Source organism: Gouania willdenowi, chromosome 16, assembly GCF_900634775.1.
Source record: "Gouania willdenowi chromosome 16, fGouWil2.1, whole genome shotgun sequence".
NCBI lineage: Eukaryota > Metazoa > Chordata > Actinopteri > Blenniiformes > Gobiesocidae > Gouania > Gouania willdenowi.
The window spans coordinates 22403918-22427028 of NC_041059.1; the positions used below are offsets into that span (position 1 = coordinate 22403918).

General features: G+C 37.5%; 1 protein-coding gene across 1 annotated transcript in view; it reads right to left on the minus strand.

Annotated features, from left to right (window-relative positions):
- Window positions 1-2080: 2080 nt before the first annotated feature.
- Window positions 2081-23111, minus strand: part of cdkal1 (CDK5 regulatory subunit associated protein 1-like 1) — a 259308-nt gene continuing 238277 nt past the window's right edge. Inside the window, exons 13-14 of the mRNA XM_028471816.1 lie at window positions 18367-18531; window positions 2081-2598 (exon numbers count right to left, since the gene is read on the minus strand). Coding sequence (XP_028327617.1) covers window positions 2452-2598; window positions 18367-18531 — 312 coding nt within the window. The 3' untranslated portion in view covers window positions 2081-2451. The remainder of the gene's footprint in view (window positions 2599-18366; window positions 18532-23111) is intronic.

The following is a 23111-nucleotide window of genomic DNA, read 5'->3' on the forward strand; positions in this document are numbered from 1 at the left end:
TGAGTCCCGTCCCTCCTGTTGGGCACACATGCACACGCACGCACACACACACGCACGTATGCTTACGTTCTGCTAAATTAGGCCTCGTATGAATCTACAGACACAACATCAGACAACACAGATATGTACAGACCATCGCACACAGAAACACACACAGACTGAGAACATTACACATGGAGAGGAATATACACACACACACACACACACACACACCATCCTGCCAGTATACAATGACACTGGTTGCGCCATAGCTGAAGTATTATATGGTTCCCAACCTTGCATCATGACCCCATTTTGATATCACAAATTTCTGTCGAACGCAAAGACATTTTTTTTCCCCTATAATTAATTTGTTTTTGATCATGTTTGTTATAATGTGTGTGTAACAAATACACAACAGCCAGGATTATGTTTAGACTGTATATGACTTATTTATTCATTTATTAACTTTTCTTCCTTTTTCTCTTTCTTTTCTTTATATATGAAAAAGTGAAAGTATATAATGCAGTTGTTTTAATTTGAAAAAGAATAAGAATTAAACATTATAAAATGTATTTTTAATCAGTAATCTTTTAAAATCAATTATTAGACACTTTGGGTTGTAAACACTGTATTAAAGACTGTGTTTGGGACGCTGGCTCTACCACTCAGATAGGAATGTGCAGCTGTTTAATCAATACAAATGATAATAATACTGTTGATTAATTTTCAAATATTTAACACAAAATTTGACATTTTATGAGCTGTAAAAGAAGCGGTCCGTTTTGTCACCAATGCCCCTTTATTGTGATCTATACTCTCTCATTAACTAACCATCACTCCACATCAGACATCAAAGTCACCTATAAATATCTCATTACCTCCATGTCTGCAATCACTACTTAGCATCTCCACCAGTAAAAACAATGGACTCAAGTTTGAAAAAAACACAGAAACTGGAACATTTTACTTTACCTTCAAAGGAAATTATTTCTAAACAGTGTATTTGTTGTTGACTTTTTTGCCCATGGAGTAATTTAGCTCTAATCCTTTTTTGTTTTTGTTTTATTTATTATGAAAATACTTGTCTTTGTACTTTTATTTAGCTCCCTTTGTTTATGTATTCAATCATCTTATGTGTTTGATACTGTATCTTCTGCCACTGGGACAGATCATTGCAAGTGAGAATTGGTTCTCAATGAATAAAACAAAGGAAGAAAAGAAAACTGATCACGCACTCGGACACGTGTCAAACTCTTGGCCCAGGAGCATCAAATTTGGTTTGCAGGAGAAAATAAAAATAAGAGAGAAAACATGAATCATTGTGTAAATGAAACTCAACCATATTTGCAGGGGCTCACATTTTTCCTGGTGTTTATCGCATGATTGCAGTCATTTTTTAATGTTAAAATGTTGAAAAAAAACTTCAAATTCTTACAAAAACTTTTAATTTTCCTGAAATATGACATCATATTTTCATTAATTAAATAGAAATCGGTCACAAAATCTAGGATATTTAAAGTAAATTTCCTGTTGGGACTGATATCTATCACTTGTTGCTCGGATATTGTCAGTTTCTTACATATTTTGTATTTTATGTATACGTAGAAGCGTAAAACTATGGAGAAATAATGTTGAAATTACTAATTTTCCCACATAAAATCTGTGGCCCACTTGAGATCAAACTGCTCCGCATTTGGCCCCTGAATGAAAATGAGTTTTACACCCCTGATCTAGGAGAACATGCAAACTCTACTAAGAAACACTAATACTGGTGCTTGAGGAAAGCCTTGATAGAAGCAGTGCTGCTAAACCACCATCCAAATAAAATGCAGTATTACCGTACATATCTTTGTAGAGGATCAAAACTACAGGTAGATATTACTGGAAAATTATGCAGTCATATTTTTCCATAAATGATCTAATACCAGTGATGGTTTTGAACTGGAGTTGATCCCAGCTAACTTAATGCACTCTATAGTTTATTGGTTTGAAATTCAATTATTCACTACCATCAAACCTGATGCTATTACAAATCATTACACATCAAGTTTTTTATTTCACCATGTCAAGCCGCACGGAAACAATAAATCACACAATAAACCTGTAAAAACAACTTTAATTACGCAGCTCTGAAAAAACATTCACCTTCTCTGCTCAAAAATAAATATTTTGAAGGTTACAGCGTAACTTTATGAGCTTTGTACAAAACCTCTTTAATCATTAAACTTAATCATGGCCTGCTGCAGAGACACAAACCTAGTTTCTATACAGCTTTTGGACAAGCGGCAAAAAAAAAACCCACAAGCATTTAAAAACACAATTTAATACAACAAATCTGTATTTGAGTGTAATCTATTACAACCTGTCCCACTTTGTCCACTGAGCAGTGATCTACAGCACAACACAGAGATGTTGTACGACATGTTGTGACCTTAACACTTCATCCAACCTTTCAGATTAACCAGCTGCTTAGTACAACTTCTCAATAACGAGGGCCAAAATGGCTGCAGCCAGGGCCAGTCCCATCCCCAGCATCTTTAGTGTGTCCCTGTCCACACAGTGGGAGCCGCTGAAGAATGAGCCAATAGGAGCTCGGACGCCATTAGCTGCTGCTTCCTGTGGAGAGAGAAGGAAATGGAAAGTTCCATCATTAAATCATTTCAGTTTCACATCATATGGAGTTTAGAATGTTTACTCGTCATTTTACCAACACGCATGCGCACACACCAGGGGCGTAGCACCACATTTTGCATTTTTGGGCTCTGGATACAAAGCATCTTGTTGGGCACCTACTGTAAGTCATGTATATCTTCTTTTTTAGGGAAAACTATACTATTCTTGCATTGTTATATAAGCTTTCTTTTTTCTTCACAATAACCTAATGACTCCGTATCCATTGTTTGTATTTTATTCATCTGTTCGACTATATTTTGGTGGTTTATTGAATACTGTGTTTGAGACATACTGTATTGTTGCTACAATTTAGTCGCGGCTGGTAAAATATTTAGTTTTTGGGGGTGGGGAGGATGGTATAACAAAAAATAAATATATATGAAAAAAAAGCAAACGTGTACAAGGAAGGTAAAAAAATCTTTTTTTTATTTTTTTAAATCATTTAATTTCCAATTAAAATTTGATGTGCAAAAGGAATGTCCCAGCATTTAAATATGCAAGAGTGCATGTAGTTCATTTCAATCAAAATAATATATTGCCTAAAAAAAATGAGTGTTATAAAGTTCACCTCTGAATAATTGAGTGAACAGTTTTTGTAAAACCTGGTTTTCCTTTGTTGAGGAAAGACCTGGTTTCCTGCTGCTGTCTATCTCCCACTCCTAGTCACATCCACAGTTCAGACTACCTGCCACAGCGCACCTGCAGAAGCACATGTGGGTCGTATCATTTTAATGCATACTGTTTTAATGCACTGATACATAAACTAAAATGTTTAAAATGCATTTAAAACAGACTTCTAAGGGCCCCACTCTGCCTTGGGCCCTGAGCACTCAGTACCCTTTACCCCCCAGTCCAATCAGAGGCAGACCTTGCCAACAGGCAAACCAGGTAGCTGCCTGGGGCCCCTGATGGTTGACAAACTTTACTCATGTAACCCATGTTACTTGAACTGTTTTTATTTTGAAAACCATCCGGTTGCACCACTGTTTTCTGCCTCCAAGATGGGGTCATAGTTGTTTTAAGCTCCGGGTAATCGGCAACCCAGCCGCACTTGTGTTAGCTTCTTTTGGAAACCCGGCAACTCTTCACAATACTTCTAAACAAAGTTACGTCAAGGTATAGAAAACTATTATTTATTTTTGAAAGCTAATTAAGCCGAAGTATAGGTTGGAATTCGGGGAACAATTCAATGTTTGATAAACGCTGTCATGCATTATTTACACCTATTTTGTCCTTGATGAAATTACATTTGCATGTTTTTAGGTCAGGTTTTTTATTTGTGGTGTTCAACCATTTACTCAACAATGTCGGTTCTCCCGTTATGACAGATAGGGTGGTTTTTTGTTTGTTTTTTAAAATTCGGCAAGAACATATCACCTATTTCTGGTCAAACTTGAACCTAGTATTCCTTTTGTAAGGCCAAGTCCATAAGTAAAACTCCAGCCAAATGACTTGATGACTTTTTGAATTATTTTGCAAACAAACACACAAACAAGTAAACAAAAAATGCCGGTAATTATGTTTAATGCTTGTCAGAGGGGCCCCTTGGCATACCCTAGGATCACCACTGAGTCCAAAGCCCATGACACACACACACACAGACACACTGATAAATGCCTGCCTATGCCTACCGTCACACACTTGACGACAAAGTGACAGTCGCGGGTCAAATAAAACAAAGTCCATGATTCATAATTATCCTCCTGGGATTTAATCAGCTGTCTGTGGTCACAAGTCAAACACGCAAGACAGGTCGACAGCAGAGTGGTTACTATAGTGATCCAACACATCAAGTATCTGATCTAATCACAGACTTCTCTTTAGACCTAATAAAAGACATTCAGCCAAGGAGACGGTGACAGTGAAAGATGAGAAACGCTGATGCTGACAAGCACATGGCAGGAGAGCAGAGATACAGAGCCAGGCGACAAAGTCTCAACGTCCATTGTGTTTGTATTAAACAATGTCAAGTTTAAATTGTGACGCCAAGAAGCAAATCATCATCTATTTACTGCCATTTTTTTCTACTTGATATAACGACTTCCGTGAGCACCCTTTATGGATCATTGCTGCTGATGAAACATTCAGTAGTATATCTTTAGATAGCATTAACATCTATAGATGTAATAGTGAACTAGAGGGATTTATCTGCATTTATCTTCTTCACTCGCACACATCTACTCGTCTGCCTCTCCATCAGCTTCATCCCCACCGCTACGTGTTTAAATGTTTCATTTGTTATCAATACTTAGTGGATGAGAGCGTCCATGAGACCATTCCTTTCCTGATGCAAATGAGTAGAGTTTAATTATGATGCTGTTATCTCTCTTTCTGCAGTTTTGTAGCAATCCAATTACTGTAGAATGTTGTCTGTTGAATCAAGCTGAAATCAGAAAGGTGTCATGTGACACAGTCTGGTGGTGTCACAGTTGACGTGTACAGGAAATCTCAACGTTCAAGACGAAAAAGATGGATTTATTCATTATTTGCAACTAAAATCCTAATTTAACTCCATGTGTTTACATACTTTAATCCCAATGCAGTACCGACTTTGTATCTATCTACACATTTGCTATTGACGTGTAAGACAAAAACATATTCATCAAACGCCGAGTGGAATTCTCCTCAGAGACTTTTTACATCATGTGATACGAGTTTGCAAAAAATTGTACTGCATTAAGGAAATGACTTTGGGTGTGATATAAGAACTAGCAGTTAGCGAGGGGCGAATCAACAACAACAGGTCTTTTTCAAACACTGGCAATGCTTGTTTTTGGGAAATTTGAGTCTGCAATTCAGAAAGCTTTTTGTTATTGTGGGTGAAATGTTCCTTCCATCCAGAACGTAGTTCAATGCATTATGTATTCAGAAAACAAAACAAAAAGAATCAGACCTCTGTAGCAGTTGGAATTTTGTAAAAAAAAATACTCTGACCAATCCCTGCCATTCGGTCTAAATGGAAAGAACCAATCAGATGCCTTATTGTCTCGTCCTGCCCCCGCCCGCCTCTATCCCTCCCTTCTCCTGCGTAAACACTCATCACATGACAGCGTTCCAGGAAGTATGGAGCAGCTGAAAAGTAATGCAGAGGTTGTTGTCTTTCTGAAGGACAGATCAGCATTTGTTTTGCTGTGTTTATTGTTTCTTCGTTATTGTGTTGCAACCAACTTGAATGGGTACATATCACCCCCTACTCTACTCTACAAAGAACACAGCTAAGTACTAATGCTGGTACTTAGCGTACGAATGTATGAATAAGTTCTGCTGATATTTCTTTAGTATCTCAACTGCTGCTTCCACGACTGTCTTAATTCGATCACTTTTCATTTTCTGTTGCAATGCAACATTCACTATCTTTCAAATGAAGGCAATACAGTTGACCGTCAACTATCAATGTGCCGTCGTTGATTTTTTCCAGGTTCTGATTTTGTGTTGGGACTGGGAACCTCTATGTGTGATTGAGATTCTCCCTCGTATCATTACTCGCTTGCACATTACTTATTTTGCTTCTTGTCTTGAGGATTTGTGATTTTTATATCAGATGCAATATTCAAGCTTGTGGGGGTGTGGCTTTGAACAGATCTCCGGTGGGAGCATACAGGAGAAAGAGGACGGGGTGGAGCTTAGAGAAGGTCTTGCTAGCTCAAATCATGCTAGCTAACAATCCATACGTTATAAGAAGAAAATAGAAGTTGGCTTTGTTTCCTAATGATAAGTGTTGAGCCCTTACCCAGCTCTCTGGCTGGGTAAGGGTTGCATTCACTTTGATTGACAGTCTCAAAAAGAGGAAGTTGAAGCCTATTGGCTGGGTGCACTCGGCGATCGTTTCCATTTGTAAAGGGGTCTATAGGACGAAGGAGGGACTTATATAGATTAATGTATATGAATGATCACCGGCAGTAGATCATAGTAAAAGACTAGTTAGGTATTTTTTGCATTTCAAAAGAATCAAACATACTGTAAACAGACTTCTCAGAAACTCCAGATATCAGCTTTAAGAAACATGGACCAATGCTGCTAAAAGTTTTAAGAGTTTTTACCAGTTGGGTTTAATGTTTACGATAAAACACACACATACTCAGTAAGCTTGAGCTGCTGTCTATTTTAACCTATTAAAAACAAGCTGCGATGAAAAGAAAAGCCGTCTAAACTGAGGTGAAAATGTTTGCACTGCTGATGGTGTTGGTAACACTGAATATTGATCCACTCGTCTATGTCTCGCCCCTCCCTCATTAACTCTCCTGTTTGTTTACAAATGTATTAAACTTTATCTTCAAGTGTGAGAGTTAAAGTCTGATGTTTGATATCAGGTGGAGCTGATTGATTCAAGTAACAATAACAGAATTGATTCTACCCAAAACGTGGCTTTCTTAAGTCAACAAATAAACAAAGTGGATGAGAAAATGAGCCGCGAGACATGTTAAACTCTGTCTGCTCAGGAAATTGATCGGAACATCCGTGTGCTGGTTTCTGTGCGTTATCTGGCACATGACAGCTGGTAAAATGCCTCATCATCACAAGCATAAATTATGAAGGGTGATATTAAGAAATTGATTAAAATCTCTAGAACAACCTTTAATCAAGCTCACGCTGGAATGATGTGTAGGAGGTTTGGCTGTGATATTTACCATAGGTGTATTGACTATTTCTGCCTTCCTGAATCTCCCACTCCTACTCAATAGTCTTTTTTTCTCTGCCTGTATTCACTCTCTCTGCTCGCACGCAGTACGAGATCTGGCAGCACACTTTTACCTCCAACGTGCATTCATCACACCTTTATGTTAATGTCTATCCGCTCCTCTTTTAATTCCTTTTCTTTTTTTAAGGTGTTGTCAATGCCTTTCTTAATGTTCAGCCTCTTCCAATGTGAACATTTTTAAATCCAAGTTAAAGGCACTCTTTTTTTCTACTGCGTATAACAGAGAGAGTTTTTATAAATAATTTTATTGTTTATTTAATGTTTTTACTGCTGATTTTAATGTTATTATTGATTTTTAAACTGTTTAATGTTGTCTGTTGCACTTTTTAAGCATGTAAAACATTAAATTGCCTTGTGTAATAAATTAGTTATACAAATAAATTTGCCTTGCCTTCCTTAATAAAACTAAAATATGATTGCAAATAAAACTTCTACCTTAATATGCAAACTGCACACTGATTTAAAATACAAAGATAGAAAAGGGACTTTGTGGAGTAAATATAAGATATGGATGTGTGTGTACACTCACCTCCTCACCACACCGTACCAAAAGAAGACAATAAGATAACGGATATCACGAAAGGTGATTCCTGTGTGACGCACCCATGAGTCACTTGCAGTAACTGTAGACTGCAGAAGGAAAGCTAATCTGGGACAGAGGACTGTTAGCATTATAGCTGGACTCCCATATGCTAAAACCCACTGCAATCTTTGTTGATAAAACGACTTTGTGAGCAGCTGTGTCCACAATATTCATACAACGGTGGCCAAAAGTGGAGCATAAATCCAGGCAGGGGTGTATTACTTTAGTGTATTGTTCTACTTTAAGATAAAATCATCTGTTTTATCCCCTTTTCAATTCCAGTAAATACTACTTTAGAGTGTTCCTGTTGACTTGGGTTGGGGTTACGGTGAACTGCTTTTTAAATAAATGAAAATAATAGTCAATAGTACAAGGTGGCATCTTTGGTAAATGACAATTATTTGATTTGCTCAAAAAAATATGTGCATTGTGGGATGAAGACTTTCATAGACAGATGCATGAAGTGTATTTACTACATTCTTACCATGATTTCTTGTGTTTTTTCACCACACAAGGAGGACAGTATTCTAATTGACTACATCATATAATTACAGTATATTTAGGTTAATTTTTTTTTAACTAAAATTGCCTTTTATACTTGAAATGTAACCACTTCAATATATGAATGAAAAAAAAATATATATATATTGAGTGGCTCTTCTGACTTTTTATGTAAAAATGATGCGTTGAAATGAGGCATCCTTAAACTAAAATGTCACTATTTGCTTTTCAAGGACAAAAATACATTGATAAATATTGAGTGGGAAGTACTAAGAGACGAACAGTAGAGTGCTAAACCATTATCTTGACTGGCCAAGCATACTGACTGACATGGTGTCCATGCCTCCATTTTTCCGTCTCTGCAGGTGTTTTTGAACAACGGGGTGTAGGCAGCGAGACTGAATGGTACAGTCTAAAATCTATTACAAAGAGGGAGGATAAGGGAAAATCAGAGTGGCAGTGGGTGCGTGTCAGCACAGCTGGAGTCAGGGGGAAAGAGGGGCATGGAGGAAAAGACGTGGAAACACTGAGAAGAAATGGGACATGGAAGAAAAGGAGCAGAAAAAAGATTAGAGATGAAGCCCTTACTAGCAGTTCACCACCTGCTCGATTTCACCTGGGAGCAAAGGTCTGGGTGTGCGCGACTACCTGCTGGTTAATGTTGGTCATTCTGCTCAGTTCAGACAAAATGAGCAACATTATCTGGCTAAATTGACAAACCACAAAAGGCAGCACACCAGGATGTGTTCCTCCTCAAGGTCTAAGCCTCTAAAATGTTTAAATGTCTAATTAAAATACCATGACCCAAATCAAACATATGCATTCTTTCAAAACCAAAATCAGGCTGATGCCGCCTTTGTTGACACACACTGCAGAACTAACAATGTGTCACAAGACCTAGAAAGCACACAATGCATAGTGGTCACATTTCTCACATGATCCTCACCAGCTGTCAGTGTCACTCTGGACACAATGACCGTGCAAAGAGTGTGTGTGTGTGTGTGTGTGTGTGTGTGTGTAAATAATATTGTAACAGGCTCCTTAGTCACGGGTGACTCAACAAAGCCAAAGCCACATTGGGCATCGCATTGGGCTGCAGCTGTATTTATGACCAAAGAGATGCACGATGGAGGGGTTAAAAGACAACATGAACTGAATAATATTTCACCTCCTGACTCTTTTAATTTGTTAAATAGATTGTTAAAAGTGGACACAGAAAAGAGGAAGACCAGAGTGGAGGTTAAGTCTCATGTTCTTGTGAGAAAGATCACGCTTAACCTAAACATCTGTAGTGTGTGCTGGGTGTCTGTAAAGTAATTAGGACACGTGACACCACCATTATCTACATTTGGCTAAAACAGGAGTAAACAGGCCTTTGGTTTTACTCTGTAAAAACTTGTGCTATTACCAACCCAGGAAGGTTCATCTTACAGTAACTAAATACAGAACACAGCGAGGCATTAGGTAAACACAAACGTGTCAAACGTATGAGAGGATGGAGATACACAAGCACTATGTGGCTGAGGAACACCTTTCTCACCAAAACAGCTCGACCGAAACCGAAACGCTGTGATGACATGAGCAAACAGTGCGGCCAGCATGCACTGTATACAGGCCAACGTGTCCGCGGATCATATTACAAATGAGCACTAAAGCGTCCTAAGCAGAGGTTGAGACGGAGCACGGAGTGAAAACTATTTAAAGTAAACAATTAAGTGTGATTTGTGTTTCTGTGTCACGTCAACGCCATAGCTTTGCGCAGCCCTCTGCGTCAACACCTTTAACGCGCGCTTCCAAAAAATGCTAACCACGTATCAGAAGCATAAATGTCAGCGCACATTTCACAGAGATCCTTGGCACTTCATTGCAACTGTACTTGAGCCATGTTATAAAGTTCATAGGGCTGCACAATTCATCAAATTGTAATCCTGATCACGATGTTGGTTGAAATGATCAAATAAATCTGATTGTCGGCAATATTTACATTTAAAATACGGGCTCTGCACTTATAATATATTAATATATTTATTTTGTTAGCCTATGGTACATTTTACTGAACTAAACTAAAAAAAAAAAATTTTTAATAGAATTCTTATTTAAAGCTTCATTTTGTACTGTAAACTGTACACATATTCTTTGTTTAAAAGTAGTGTAATAAAAACTGATTTTTTTTCCCGAACATGATAAATAATTGATTATAATCTTGATTACAATATTGATCAAAATAAATCCTGAAACCCTAAAAGATCATGAATTGAATGTGGGAATAAAGCAGCGTGCACAAGAAATGATGCACGCCATGATGAATGTGAAGCTTTCAAGCAGAGACGAGAATATAATATAATATAATATAATATAATATAATATGTCAGGGACAGACTTCACTGTAATAAAGCAGAGAAGCTGCTCTTCATCAAAAACTTCAATGCACTTTGTTTTTAAATGAGATAACATATTTAATTTGACTTTCTTTCAGTAGCCCAGTCAGTTATAGGCCTGTACATTATTATTTAATGTATAGATGAGTGAAAACTGTCAAATAAATCCAGGCCATGTAATATATAGAGTTTTACCATCTGGTCTAAACAAACTACACGGTCACTAGAAAGGCAACACTTCTCCCTGAAGTGCATGTTGTGTAGGATGGAGGTAAAAAAAAAAAAAACAAGCTCCTTTAGAATTTATCATCTAGATATGGGTGTGGTAAAGAAATCCATAATTAATACATTTGCAAGACATGTTGTAAATCCTCAAGTACCCAATTTATCTTTACTGTGGTCACAGGGTCCCATGGTTTAACCCTTAACATTACATTGCACTAGTTATCGTTCAAATACGATATGATAAACTTTGTCTGAACTGATGTAGATCTTATGATCTTCACTTTCTATCTCTGAAGGTAAACACGCCACATTTGTTCTTCCCTCAAGTAACTAAATCCAGTTTTGGAGGATTTTTTGTGATACAGTTCAATTCAAAAGAAGAAGTAAATTCAAAGATTTATTTCCCTAAACTTCTTGTGTAATCCTGATAATGCAGACTTCATTGGAAAAGTCTTAAATGATTCTTTAGCTGAAAAAAGGTTTAAGTGAAAAAAAAAAAAAAGCTAGATTGGGGACGGCAATATTCATAGTATCACTGACCAAAAGCTAAACTAAATAATACTTATTGAGCGATTACTCATTTTGGACAAATGTTTCAGCCATGTGTTCAATTTCCATTTGCTCCAAACAAAGGGTGTCCACAGGCCTTTGACATGTAAAGAGGATAAATCAGAAAGAGGTTTTGTAATTGCGTTGGACGTTAAAGGGGGGAAAACTAAAAATAGAGCGGCTTGGACTGATGTCTTTGTCACATTTATTCCTTTGTTACTGTGACTTCGCCTCTTTAGTACAGGCCCTGTAATGTAATTTGACATGCTAAATGAAATGCTTAAAATAACCATGCCTGATGTTGCTGTTGAAGGCAAAATGCATTATTTGCCACTGGAGTAAACAAAGTCATGCAAAGGCCAAACAGCACTCTTTGACATTTGAAATATGAAGAAAAAGTTCAGAAATAGATTTGAGAGGATTAACTGTTTCCTGACCATAAAGGCTCGACTAATCTTCAATTTTGGTTCGTCTCCTGACAATAAAGATGACAACACGAGAACATAACGCAACATGAAAGCAACAATTCTTCGGAGTTGCATGTCACAGCAACAAATAGACAGCGGAGGCTAGATGTTCATGCTTCTTGTCTGTGTGTTAGGATTGTGTGTGTGTGTGTGTGTGTGTGTGTGTGTGTGTGCGTGTGTGTGTGTGTGTGTGTGTGTAGAGGATGCGTCTAAAACAGCCTGTGGCAAGAAAGAATGTGCCTGGCACATTGAAGAGTGAGGGTGGGGGGGACCTCAGCATGTACATGCATATAATTGTGCATGTACAGGGATCATTGAATGTAAAGACATTGTTTAACCAAAGAATTGACCGTCTATGCCAGCATGTGCTTCAGTTTTATATGATATACATGCATTATGATGCAAAGTACAAAAAATCCCACCCACTCACACTGTGCTGGATCAAATGATCACATCCATGCACAATCGTTTCAAAAAAAATTTGCTTGGCACATATTCTTACTCAACATGTAAATTACACACGGAAAAAGGTTAAGGCATTTGAAAGAGAAAAGTACTCAGGATGGAATGAGGAAGAAAAGAGAGAAACCGCTCGATGCTTTGAGGAGGGATGTGAAAAGCTAGCAAATGAAATGTTCCAGCCGTGGTTCGTCCATTTACCTCCATTTGTGTTATTCTATTTCTCTTATGGAGGCACAGTGCTCACCACCTGTATTCTTCTCTCTCCCGTCTTCATTCGCCCTTTCATACAGTCACTTTGCTCTCTCACAGAGCCGTTTTTGCCTTGCTCTCCCTTTTGACTGGTTCTTCTTGAAGAAATGTGCTGTGAAAAGAGCTGATTATTAAATGGCACTCCAAGCTGCCTCTCTCTGTCTCCTGATCTCTCCATATATACCTCGCTCTCATTCACTCTGGCCTCCTCTTTCAGACCTCTCTCGCTCTTTCTTACAGGGCCCCTCCACTCTGATCATTTAATTTTACATGAGAAAAAGCACTGGCTAAGATACTTTCTTCTTCTTTTCTGTTTTTTTTAACATGATGTTGAGTGCTTTCTTTGCTATTGTGTCCTATTAAGACTCATTACCGCCCTTCCTACTCTGCTGAGATAGTGAATGATGAGCTGACAGATGGACAGAGAGAGAGAGAGAAAAAACTGTGTTGTTTCATCTCTGTCAATGAAAACAAATATTTCACTTTGGAAGCCTGTGTACATCTTTACTGAGATGAAGTATCAGAATTATCATGAATAGTGCACATAAAAAACAAAACATTTCCCTTCCTTTTGCAAGCTTTTACCAGCAAGTGGCATAAATGTGGACTTGACAGTCTTTTTCCAAATGTTGGCTTTCTTCAAATTTAGGATTTGTCAATGTCAAGACTGGAAAAACTATGCTGTACCTTTTCAATAAGAAATAATAAATCAATGCAGTCTTTTGAAGGGAAAACATTTAGTAAACCTGCATTCTTGTTAAAAGGAATACATGTTTTTATCACTTTGCACTCAAAGTGTGAAGTTCACATTTTCAGTCAACCGGTACACGTAAAGATTTTATAAAACTACATGAATGCTTGTTCTAAATGAATAGCACATTTCTATTACAGTGTTTCATTAGATGACAATGAATACCCCCCCCCCCTTGTTAATTGTTTATTTCAGTTGACATAATGTATATTTTATTTCAACCAGGGTTGGGGTAATTCATAATTACAATTATGGCATGATTATAAATGTAATTGTAATGTTAAAAATCAGTTGCTATCGTAATTGTAATTACGTTGTAATTTATTTCAGATATTTAACTTCGTAATTGTAATTGCCAGGAAAATTCTATAAAATTGTCAATTTAACGCAAAACTGGGGGACCATATTACAGTTCTATGTACAGTTCTACACATGTGTAGTTAAAATTTATAAAAATATGTTTCATATCAAGCTTTCCCATGTTTTATCTTTTAAGAAAAAATTAAATCCAGGGCTATACTGACACACAAAAAAGGCTCAGACGCCCACACCAAAAGTATTAAAACCTATATTTTCATTGATTAGGAAGCATAACAAGGTAAACCAAGTTTTTAATGTATTTTACAGCTGATTCAGGACCCGTTATCATAAGAGATGCTAACAAAAAGCTAACACAAGAGGAAGGTTAACTTTTACGAGGTTGTTTATTACAGGCTCAGTAATTGTCCCAGGGCAGCTGTGGCTACAATAGTAGCTTACCACCACTAAGTGTGGAGTGAAAGAATAATCCCTTAATTCTGTAAAGCGACTTTGGGTGTCCAAAAAAGTGCTATATAAAATTGATGTATCATTAATTGTGATTAATTGTAATTGAACTTTAGTAGTGAGTAGTTGAGAGCGTAATTGTAACTGAAAAATGTAATTGTCCCCAAATCTGATATCAACCAATAACTGCTACACCTGTCTTTATATTCATCCGTCCCAAATCTACCTGGTGTCTTTAAGTGAGTAGGTGTCGCATCCATACCTGGATCCAATCATCCATAGCAATTCACACAAGCTTTCATATCTGACTCCTCTACTGGTGTGCAATCATCTCTCACACACCTTAGTGGTTCCTCTACCTATCAAATCACCCTCTTATCTCACATTGTGTTGCTGCATCTTCTCAGACTCTGTCCTCCCATTATCCACCCGGTTATCATGCACCTCATCACAATGCGTCTCCTCCTGATCCTTTATTCTGTTTTTTTTACTTTGCTCTCTGCCATATGTCTGTAATTACAGGCCCTGCTGCAAGACATCTCACACATAGCTCAGTGTGAGATGGAGTCATGCAGAGTCTGATGGAAAATACAGTGCATGATCTTCAGATATGTGGTGTTCATCCGTGTTTATGCACATGTGAAAATCCTCAGACTGCATTAGTAATCGTGGTAAGTCTACATGAATAATGATCGAGGAGTGCTGTCATCTTTTCTCTGTTTTTAAATGCACTAAATCTGAGATCATCTTCCTAATTCTAAACCACTGAAATATTTCAGCGTACCTGTTTTGACGTTGTAAACGACTGGTCACTTGCATCTGTTTGCAATCGCTATGTAGAGTGCTCAGTGTTGTGTCGCTCAGTGGATCTGAACATAAAGATCCTGGGTCCACAATTTAAGTCAGGGATGGGCAACTCTATCAGTGGGGGCCACAAAAATGTGATTGTATCTGATCTGAGGGCCACATTATCAACGTTCATGTCAGCATTTACAATAATAACCGATCTGAGCATTAATACATGGCAAAAAAAAAAGGTTTTAAGTTTTGGTCTCTTTGGTTTTGTCAGTTTTGATTAATTTTGTTATTGTTTGAGTTTTTGCATTTTTCTGACATTTTCTGCATATTTATTGTCGAGTTGTGAGTTTTGGAGGTCCCCTTCTGTAGTTTTGTTGTTGTCTGTATTTTCCTGTAATTTTGTGCAATTTAGTTTGTGTCTTTATCTATTCTGTTGTTTTTTGTTTTCATAGTCATTTTTGTTTGTTTAAGTGATTGTTGTGTCTGTTTTTGTTGTAATTTTGTGTTTCAAGAGTCATTTTGTGTATTTTGTGTTTTTGTGTACTTTGTGCATTTTTCTGCAATTTGTGAGTTTCAGGCTTTATATTTCATCCAACTTCTTTAAATACAATTTTTGGTGATTTGTTTTGGGGGGCGCACAAAATTGTCCATGTCTGGTTTAAGTAGTTTTAGCATAGTTAGTCTTAGTAGAATCACGTGTGTTAATGTGCACACAATACAGTTTAATTTGGATACATTTTTTCCAGGATATAGCTAAAGCTGACTCGCTAAGCACGTCTATGTGCCGAGCCTGCAGATACTGCTGTGTTTCCGAGCCATTAGGTCAGTTATCGCTCTGTGCTCAAGTGCCACTTGGTGCCATTAAGAGCAAACGACGGAGGTCACAAGAACCGTGGATTATAGATCATCATAAGCATCACTGGAGATCACTTAATATAACACAATGTTAATTGCCAATATGCTGTGGACAGCAGAGACGGTCATTAATACATTTTTGCAAGTTCACACACGCAATTAAATGACACTGATAACAACCATCTTTCTGACTGCATGTCTGCTTATACTAGATGTCATTCATGCTGTTGATGTATTCACACCCAAAACATTCATAATAAAAAGTTTTTTTTGTTGACTTTTATCATCTTAAAAAAGACATTTCTCTTTTTCATCTTTATTTCTCTTGAAAAAGAATATCTCAAATGTTATTCTCAGTTTGCTGTTGACATGAGAAAAACATGAACTACATGCATTGATCTTTGAGTTTCAACAGAAACAACACACTGAGTGCTACAGCGTGAGAAGCTGAGTCTGTTTGACACTATGCATTTGGAGCGTCCACGTGACATCAGTCCAGAAAGGAAGCCTGGGCGGGTGAAAATATGCAAGTGTGCATGGGTTACAGACTTTACAAGCCACCTCTTTTTACAAGGTCTCCCCCCTTTGCTGAACTTTATTGCTGAGTGATGTGTCACTTCTTTTACTGTGAAACCTTTCCCATTCTCTTTCATCTCATTTTGTGGATTCCATTTCTTTCTCTGCTTTTTTGTTCTTCCTTGTTCATAGCCCTCCATCTCCCTCCCTCTGTCCCATGTCTCTGTCTGTTCCTTCCTTCCCCTCCCTCTCTGTCTGGCAGTAAAGGCTGATGGAGTGTGAAATTAGAAAGTGTATCATATTCTGCTCCGTGGCTCCATGTCTTGAGCTATAAGCTACAGCTAGTCAGAGTGAAAAATAACATGCAGTGAAACAGATACATTAACATGCCTGTGTGCGTGTGTGCGTGTGTGTGTTGAAAAGGCAGACAGAGGACAGTTTAGCAAGCCCAGGCTTATCTAAAATTACTTATCTCATTGGTGGCACACTAGTGCTTCAACCACAGAGGCAAGCATGCACCCAAAATACACACTCACATTCACACCTTGTATATTTGGTGAGGACATTAACGTTAAATAGGCTTTTGGAAACACAACTTTTGGGATTTTCCAGCCACAAACCAAATATAAAGTTTGTCTTTTTACCCCAGTACTACATGTGTTTCTTTGTTAGCATTAGTCAACTAATGCCACTTAATAGTATTTTCTTTTGCTGTACTGGGCTTTTAAACATGTAGATCAGTGCAGATTTGGCCATTGTCATCACTGGACAATGACAGAATTCTAAAGTATACTGAACAAAAAGTACCAAAAATGCTTAGTTAAGTTGATCTATAGTGAAATATGCTCACAATAGTGTTTTATTGGTGTACTTAATGTTTTGTTTCCTCAAATGTGGTGACCCACTTCCCATTGAACACTAGGTGTGTAAAGATTAATGGATCTCGATTGATTAATTGATTGTTTGATCAATTGATTGTGAGTCAAATCGATCTAAAGTATCAAGATCGATATCCATCGCCATTTTTAGTTGGTGACACATTCTTTATTTCTTTTTTTCAAAGAATGTTTTTCTTGTAAATGCCTAAAACAGGCAGGCAATAACATTCTGTGTTTTTATTGTTTATTGTAAAAAAGATATCAATCGTAGGCCTCTGAATCGAATCGAATCAAAATCGGCTTTGTGACATCGGCAAATATCGAATCGTTGTTCTGATAATCAATATCGTATTAGAATGAAACAGCACAACACCCCTATTGACCCCTCCCTATGAGATTACTCACTCATTGGATATTCCACCCTTGAGCTGCATAGAGTTTGTCAAGCAGCGTGACCAATACACACACACTTATAGGCGCTGGCCACCCTAAAATGTGCACTTTTGTCTCTAGTCACACTGCCACAGTTGTCATGAGAAAACGTGCCAATGGCATGATGGAAGCTGGGATATCTGTGACGGCCGTGTAAACAAACTTGAATGTGCATCATTCCACCATCAGCCAGTTGAGAAGTTGATTCAGACAAACTGGCAGCACTGTGAATTGTCGTGAAAACTTTTGGGACGTTATGGATCAGCGAGTCAGAAAACATGTTGAGGTTCCAAGAAACAAGTGCCACAGTTGCCCAACAGTAGGAATGGGACAACATTCTACAGGGGCCACTATTGCCAATCTGGTTAACTCTATGCATCAGATATATACCGTTTTACACTTTTTGATGGAAACTCTGCCGACTGACCCCCGGTGGGTTTAGGCTGTGATGACTCATGAATTGTGCATAGTGAATTATTTTTGTTGCTTGAATAATAAGGCAAGAATAAAATCACAATTGTTCTGTTGAAATATTTCCCAAATGATAAAAAATATTACTTAGCGTGTTTATATTTTTGTACAGTGTATTAGGGGTTTGTTTACCTTCATCAGACCAGACACCTCCCCTCTTTCAAGCGGTGCAGCAATGGAGGGGGTGAACGGCTTGCTGTCTTCGACTGGCCGGCCTTTTAGGAAGTGTTTCCCCGACTCATAGATGTCAACTTCAATCATCTTTCCTTTAAACTCAGCTTGCCTTGGCACCAGAACCTAAAAAGAATCAATATGAATAAGAATAACGTCCAAAAACACAAAATAACCACAGAAACATGGAGGATGGATAGATTGAAGGCAAACAGATGCCTTTTCCCTGAACATTTCAAAAGGCAAAAACTACAGATTTAGTGACTTGCTCAAGTGAAGAGGTTGCATGTTGACTAAGATAATGTGGTGCTGTGTATGGCTAATTCACTGACTGGGCAGGTTGCAGCCAAATAAATGATGGAGAGAAAGTTAGTGCAGTGATGGCAGGAGAATACCTTGCCTCAGTGTTAATCTGTCAGTCTCTATCCAGCTGGCAGAATATGATATGAGGCAGTGTGCAGGCCAAACACACAGAGAGAGCACCAAACCTGCATAATCAACACATCTGCTGCTTGATGCTTGGACCAGCGTCAGTGTGTATGTGTGTGTGTGTGTGTGCGAATAGCTAGCGACCACACAGGGAGTTAGAATAGCAGGGCAGTGGGGGGAGCCGTGTGCGTGCATGTGCGTAGGTGAGGGTCATTTGAGGCCCATTACATGGTGATTAAATGATGAAAGAGCATGTCCGATTCCACTGGAAACCCCCTTCCCTTCATTCACATGAACAGATACAAACACTCACATGTGCACACAGAGCTGAGATAGATTTCAATCTGAGGCAGAGCAGAGGCTACATGTTCATATCAAATCATGTTATAAACTCACTTTACCTACACTCACTTGTTTGTAGGATCTGTTTTTGAACAGAAAAAAACCACGTTTCAACCATCATCCATCCAATTATTCATACCACCTTTAGGGTTGTAGGGAGAGAGGGAACATATACCTCCTTCCTCTGGGGAAAGTCATGGAATACCCTTGACAAAACCACAGTGTATAAAGACACAATCTAAGTTAGAGCTGAAGATCTTTGCCCGAAGGCAAAGTCGGGTCTTAATTTCTATCATTTTACTTGTACTTGAGTCAGGATCAGATGCTGCACAGTAAATGAGCGGTCAGGTGTTTTGTTTCTATTGGAGCAAGAATGATGGATGTGTGTGCACAGATGTGAGCAGGGTTGGGCTATAACTGTTTTGGGCTTAAAAAAAAAAAAAAAAATCGGCTTTACTGGTTTGGACGGTTTTCCGGCCGTGTCTAACTTTTAAGGCCCGATTACAGCTTTAATCTGATGCACTTGTCTCATCTTTTCTAATGAAGAAACTCTTTTTTGGAATTGTGTGAATGTGTATACATTTTATGGGACAATGTATAAATGATACAATATAAATAAATACATTCAAATTAGTGCTGGGCGGTATACCAGTTCATACCAAATACCGGTGTAAATTTTCGTTTTGATATGAATTTTTAATATATACTGCCGAACCGGCGCGTTTCATTACACTACGTTCGGAACGCTACGCTGCGCCGCGTTTCAGACCGGACCCTTTTCAAGGTTGCAGGGGGGGAAGGTAAACAGTAGCGCTCTGGTGTTAGATACTGTGCAAATGGATAAAAATACATTGAAAGCTCAGAAGCTGTAGAACTAGTAGAACATGATGACACAAAAGAACTTGTGCCGTGTCTGTTGTTTGGAGGTTTCTTGGTTTCAAAAATACAGAATTCGACCAAACAACCATTTTATGCAAGTATTGTCAGGCTAAAGTTGTCGCCAGACATACAAGAACTTCATACAAGAATGTATAGTTAAAGTCAGCGCCCTCCACATCAGTAGGTAGCACTGGGAACGCAAAAGAAAAGTCGAGCCAAAAGTCACATCAAGACACGTTTGCTAGAGGGACTCGCTACGACAGGAAAAGCAAATGGTGGATCGAGATTACAAACTCTATCACTATTATTTACTTATTCTTAATATATTCTATAATATAATAATAATAATAATAATAATAATAATAATAATAATAATAATAATAATAATAATAATTAAATAGTGTTTTTTGTGTTTTTGTTGTTGTTTAGTGTCTTTTTTCAGTCATTTTATGGGCTTTTGGAGTCATTGAGTTTAAACTGTTGTCTAATTTTGAGTGGTTTTGTTGTGTTTATGTGTTTTTGGTGTAATTAATATGTACTTATTTTGTATTATTTTAGTCGTATTTTGTGTTTTTTTTTTAGTGAATATGTGTTTTTGCTGTTGTTTAGTGTTTTTGGAGTCATTTTGTGTGCATTTTTAGTCATTTTCTAAATTATTCTCTAAGTTTTTGTATTCCTGTTGTCATTTTGTGGGGTTTTTTTTGAGTCATTGCGTGTATATTTGTTGTGATTTTGAGTTTTTGGTGTCATTTATGTATATTTTATTTCATATTTTATTTTTCTTTGTATAATTTTCAGTTATGTTTTTGTATATTTGTATATTTCTGTATATTTGTATATGTCATATTATTATTTAATAATAAAATTATTATAATATTCTTATTATTATTTACTTATTCTACTGCAGTAATTCCTCTCTCAACCAATGGAAAATGCTGTGAACACCTGATTATGCATGATCATACCGCCCAGCGCTACTAGTCTCACAATGGAAAACAGGAGAAAGGACAAGCTCTTAACTGATCAGGTGATGCGTTTCGATTAGAGCGAGAAAGATGGGTAAATGGATGTTGAGGAGGTGAATCGAAGGCTGGCCTCAGGAAAAGGAATAATTAATCTTAAAAAACGTATAAACAACTAATTTTTTGACGAAAATCAACAGATGCATGTGCGTGCACAGATGTGAATAGTGTCAGGCTATAAACGTTTTGGGCTTAAAAAAATCTGGCTTCACTCTGGTTTGGACAGTTTCAGGCCATGCCAGGTTTAACTTTTAAGGCCTGATTACAGCTTTAATCTGAGACACTCCTTTATTCTAATGAAGAAATATTTTTTTGGGATTGTGTGGAAACTGTGTGCACTTGGTGAAATTTGTATGCATTTTATGGTAAAAATGTATAAACAATATTAAAAACAAACAAAAACTGGATGGAATCAAACCTCAAAATCTAAAAGTAGAAAATAAAAATAAAAACGTGTTATCACACAAATATAATATTTGAAACTGTGTCAAATCTATTTGAATTTTGTCATTAAGGTGAAGAAAATAATTCTATCTGGCCAGGACAGAGTTTTTCATAACTCCATGGTCAAAATGTTTCACAAGGTTGTGAATGATCAGTGACAACAAGCTTTTTTTTTTTTTTTTAAACCTTTTTTAAAGCTTCAATCAATGAAGAGGAGAAATGCCAACACACCAACATGCAAAATACAAAGCAAGGCTGGCTGTTTCCAAAGGTGATTCGTTTTTTTCATCCAGATTGTGGCACTTTAACTTTTAACTGCTTTCATTATGTCTGTACTTTAAATAGTTGCTGTGTTTCCGTCCTGATGAAATGTGTCTTTGACACAGGATGATTACACAAATGCATTTTTAGGAAATACCGATAATGTAGAGAAAGGAGGAAAGAGAACACTTTGAAGTCAGAACTTCACTTTACATTTACAGCATAGATGTCTGCTGGGTGCGCGCAGAACCCTCAGGGATACAAACTTAGACCATACAGGTACATAAAGTTTTCATAGGTATCTATTTAGTCAAGTCAAAATATGATTTAAGAGTGAATGTCTAACACCTAAATGTGCATAAACCTGCTCTCTGGAAAAACATCAAACACGTCACCTGGTAAGGTGCAGCTAACAGATATATATGACACATATGACAGACCTACATAGGCACGGAGGACGTGCATACATCACACAACACACACACACACAGGAACTAAGTAACAACTTAAGTTTTGTAGCCTGCAGGAGGAGGTGCCAAGTAGGAGGAGAGGAAAGTAGATGGGAGGAAAAATTATTACCATTCCCTGCCCTCCCTGCTAATAAAAAGCATGACTTCAAACACGTTTCTGATGATGGTTAAAGCAGGAGGAAATTGATTTATTTGAAGATGTTTTAAAGTGAATTTTTCACAGGTTGAGAGAGGGTCTTTGAAGCCAACTGATGTGTGTGAGTGTGTGAGACAGAGCAGCTGCTGTTTGGAGGATGGAATGTTCATGTCTTTAGGGCTGACCTTAATGTTGGTACAGTTTTAAAAAAAATGCCAAAAGTACTTCTGCTATCAGCTGCCAAATGCTCTCATGACGACCGCAGGGTGTGTGTGTGTGTGTATTTTTGAGTATGTTTGATATCATAGCTAACCTACTTCAGTCAATACAAGCTTAAGCTCCTGACACCTGCTGTGAGTACTGATGTGACATGCAAAGCAAACCTCCTGATCTGATTTGCTAAGTGTGAAAATGAGGCAGAGTTGGATTTGCTTCACATATGGAGAAATATTTACCAAACACAGATTAATTTAAAGCTCGTTACTCGCATGGTTTTGATGGTTTAGGGCGTATGTAGGTAACTATTTGGGTATTTAGCCAGCGTGCCACTCGAGGCTTGATTATCATTCAGCAAATATCGTAAACCCTGTATGATACATCAATCAGCCATTAAGTGTGACAGCTGAAATATTTACTTCATTACAATAAATTAAAAAAAAACTACATATGTTTGTTTTATTTATTTATTCCTATTTATTCTTTCTAGACATAAGTTGTACATCC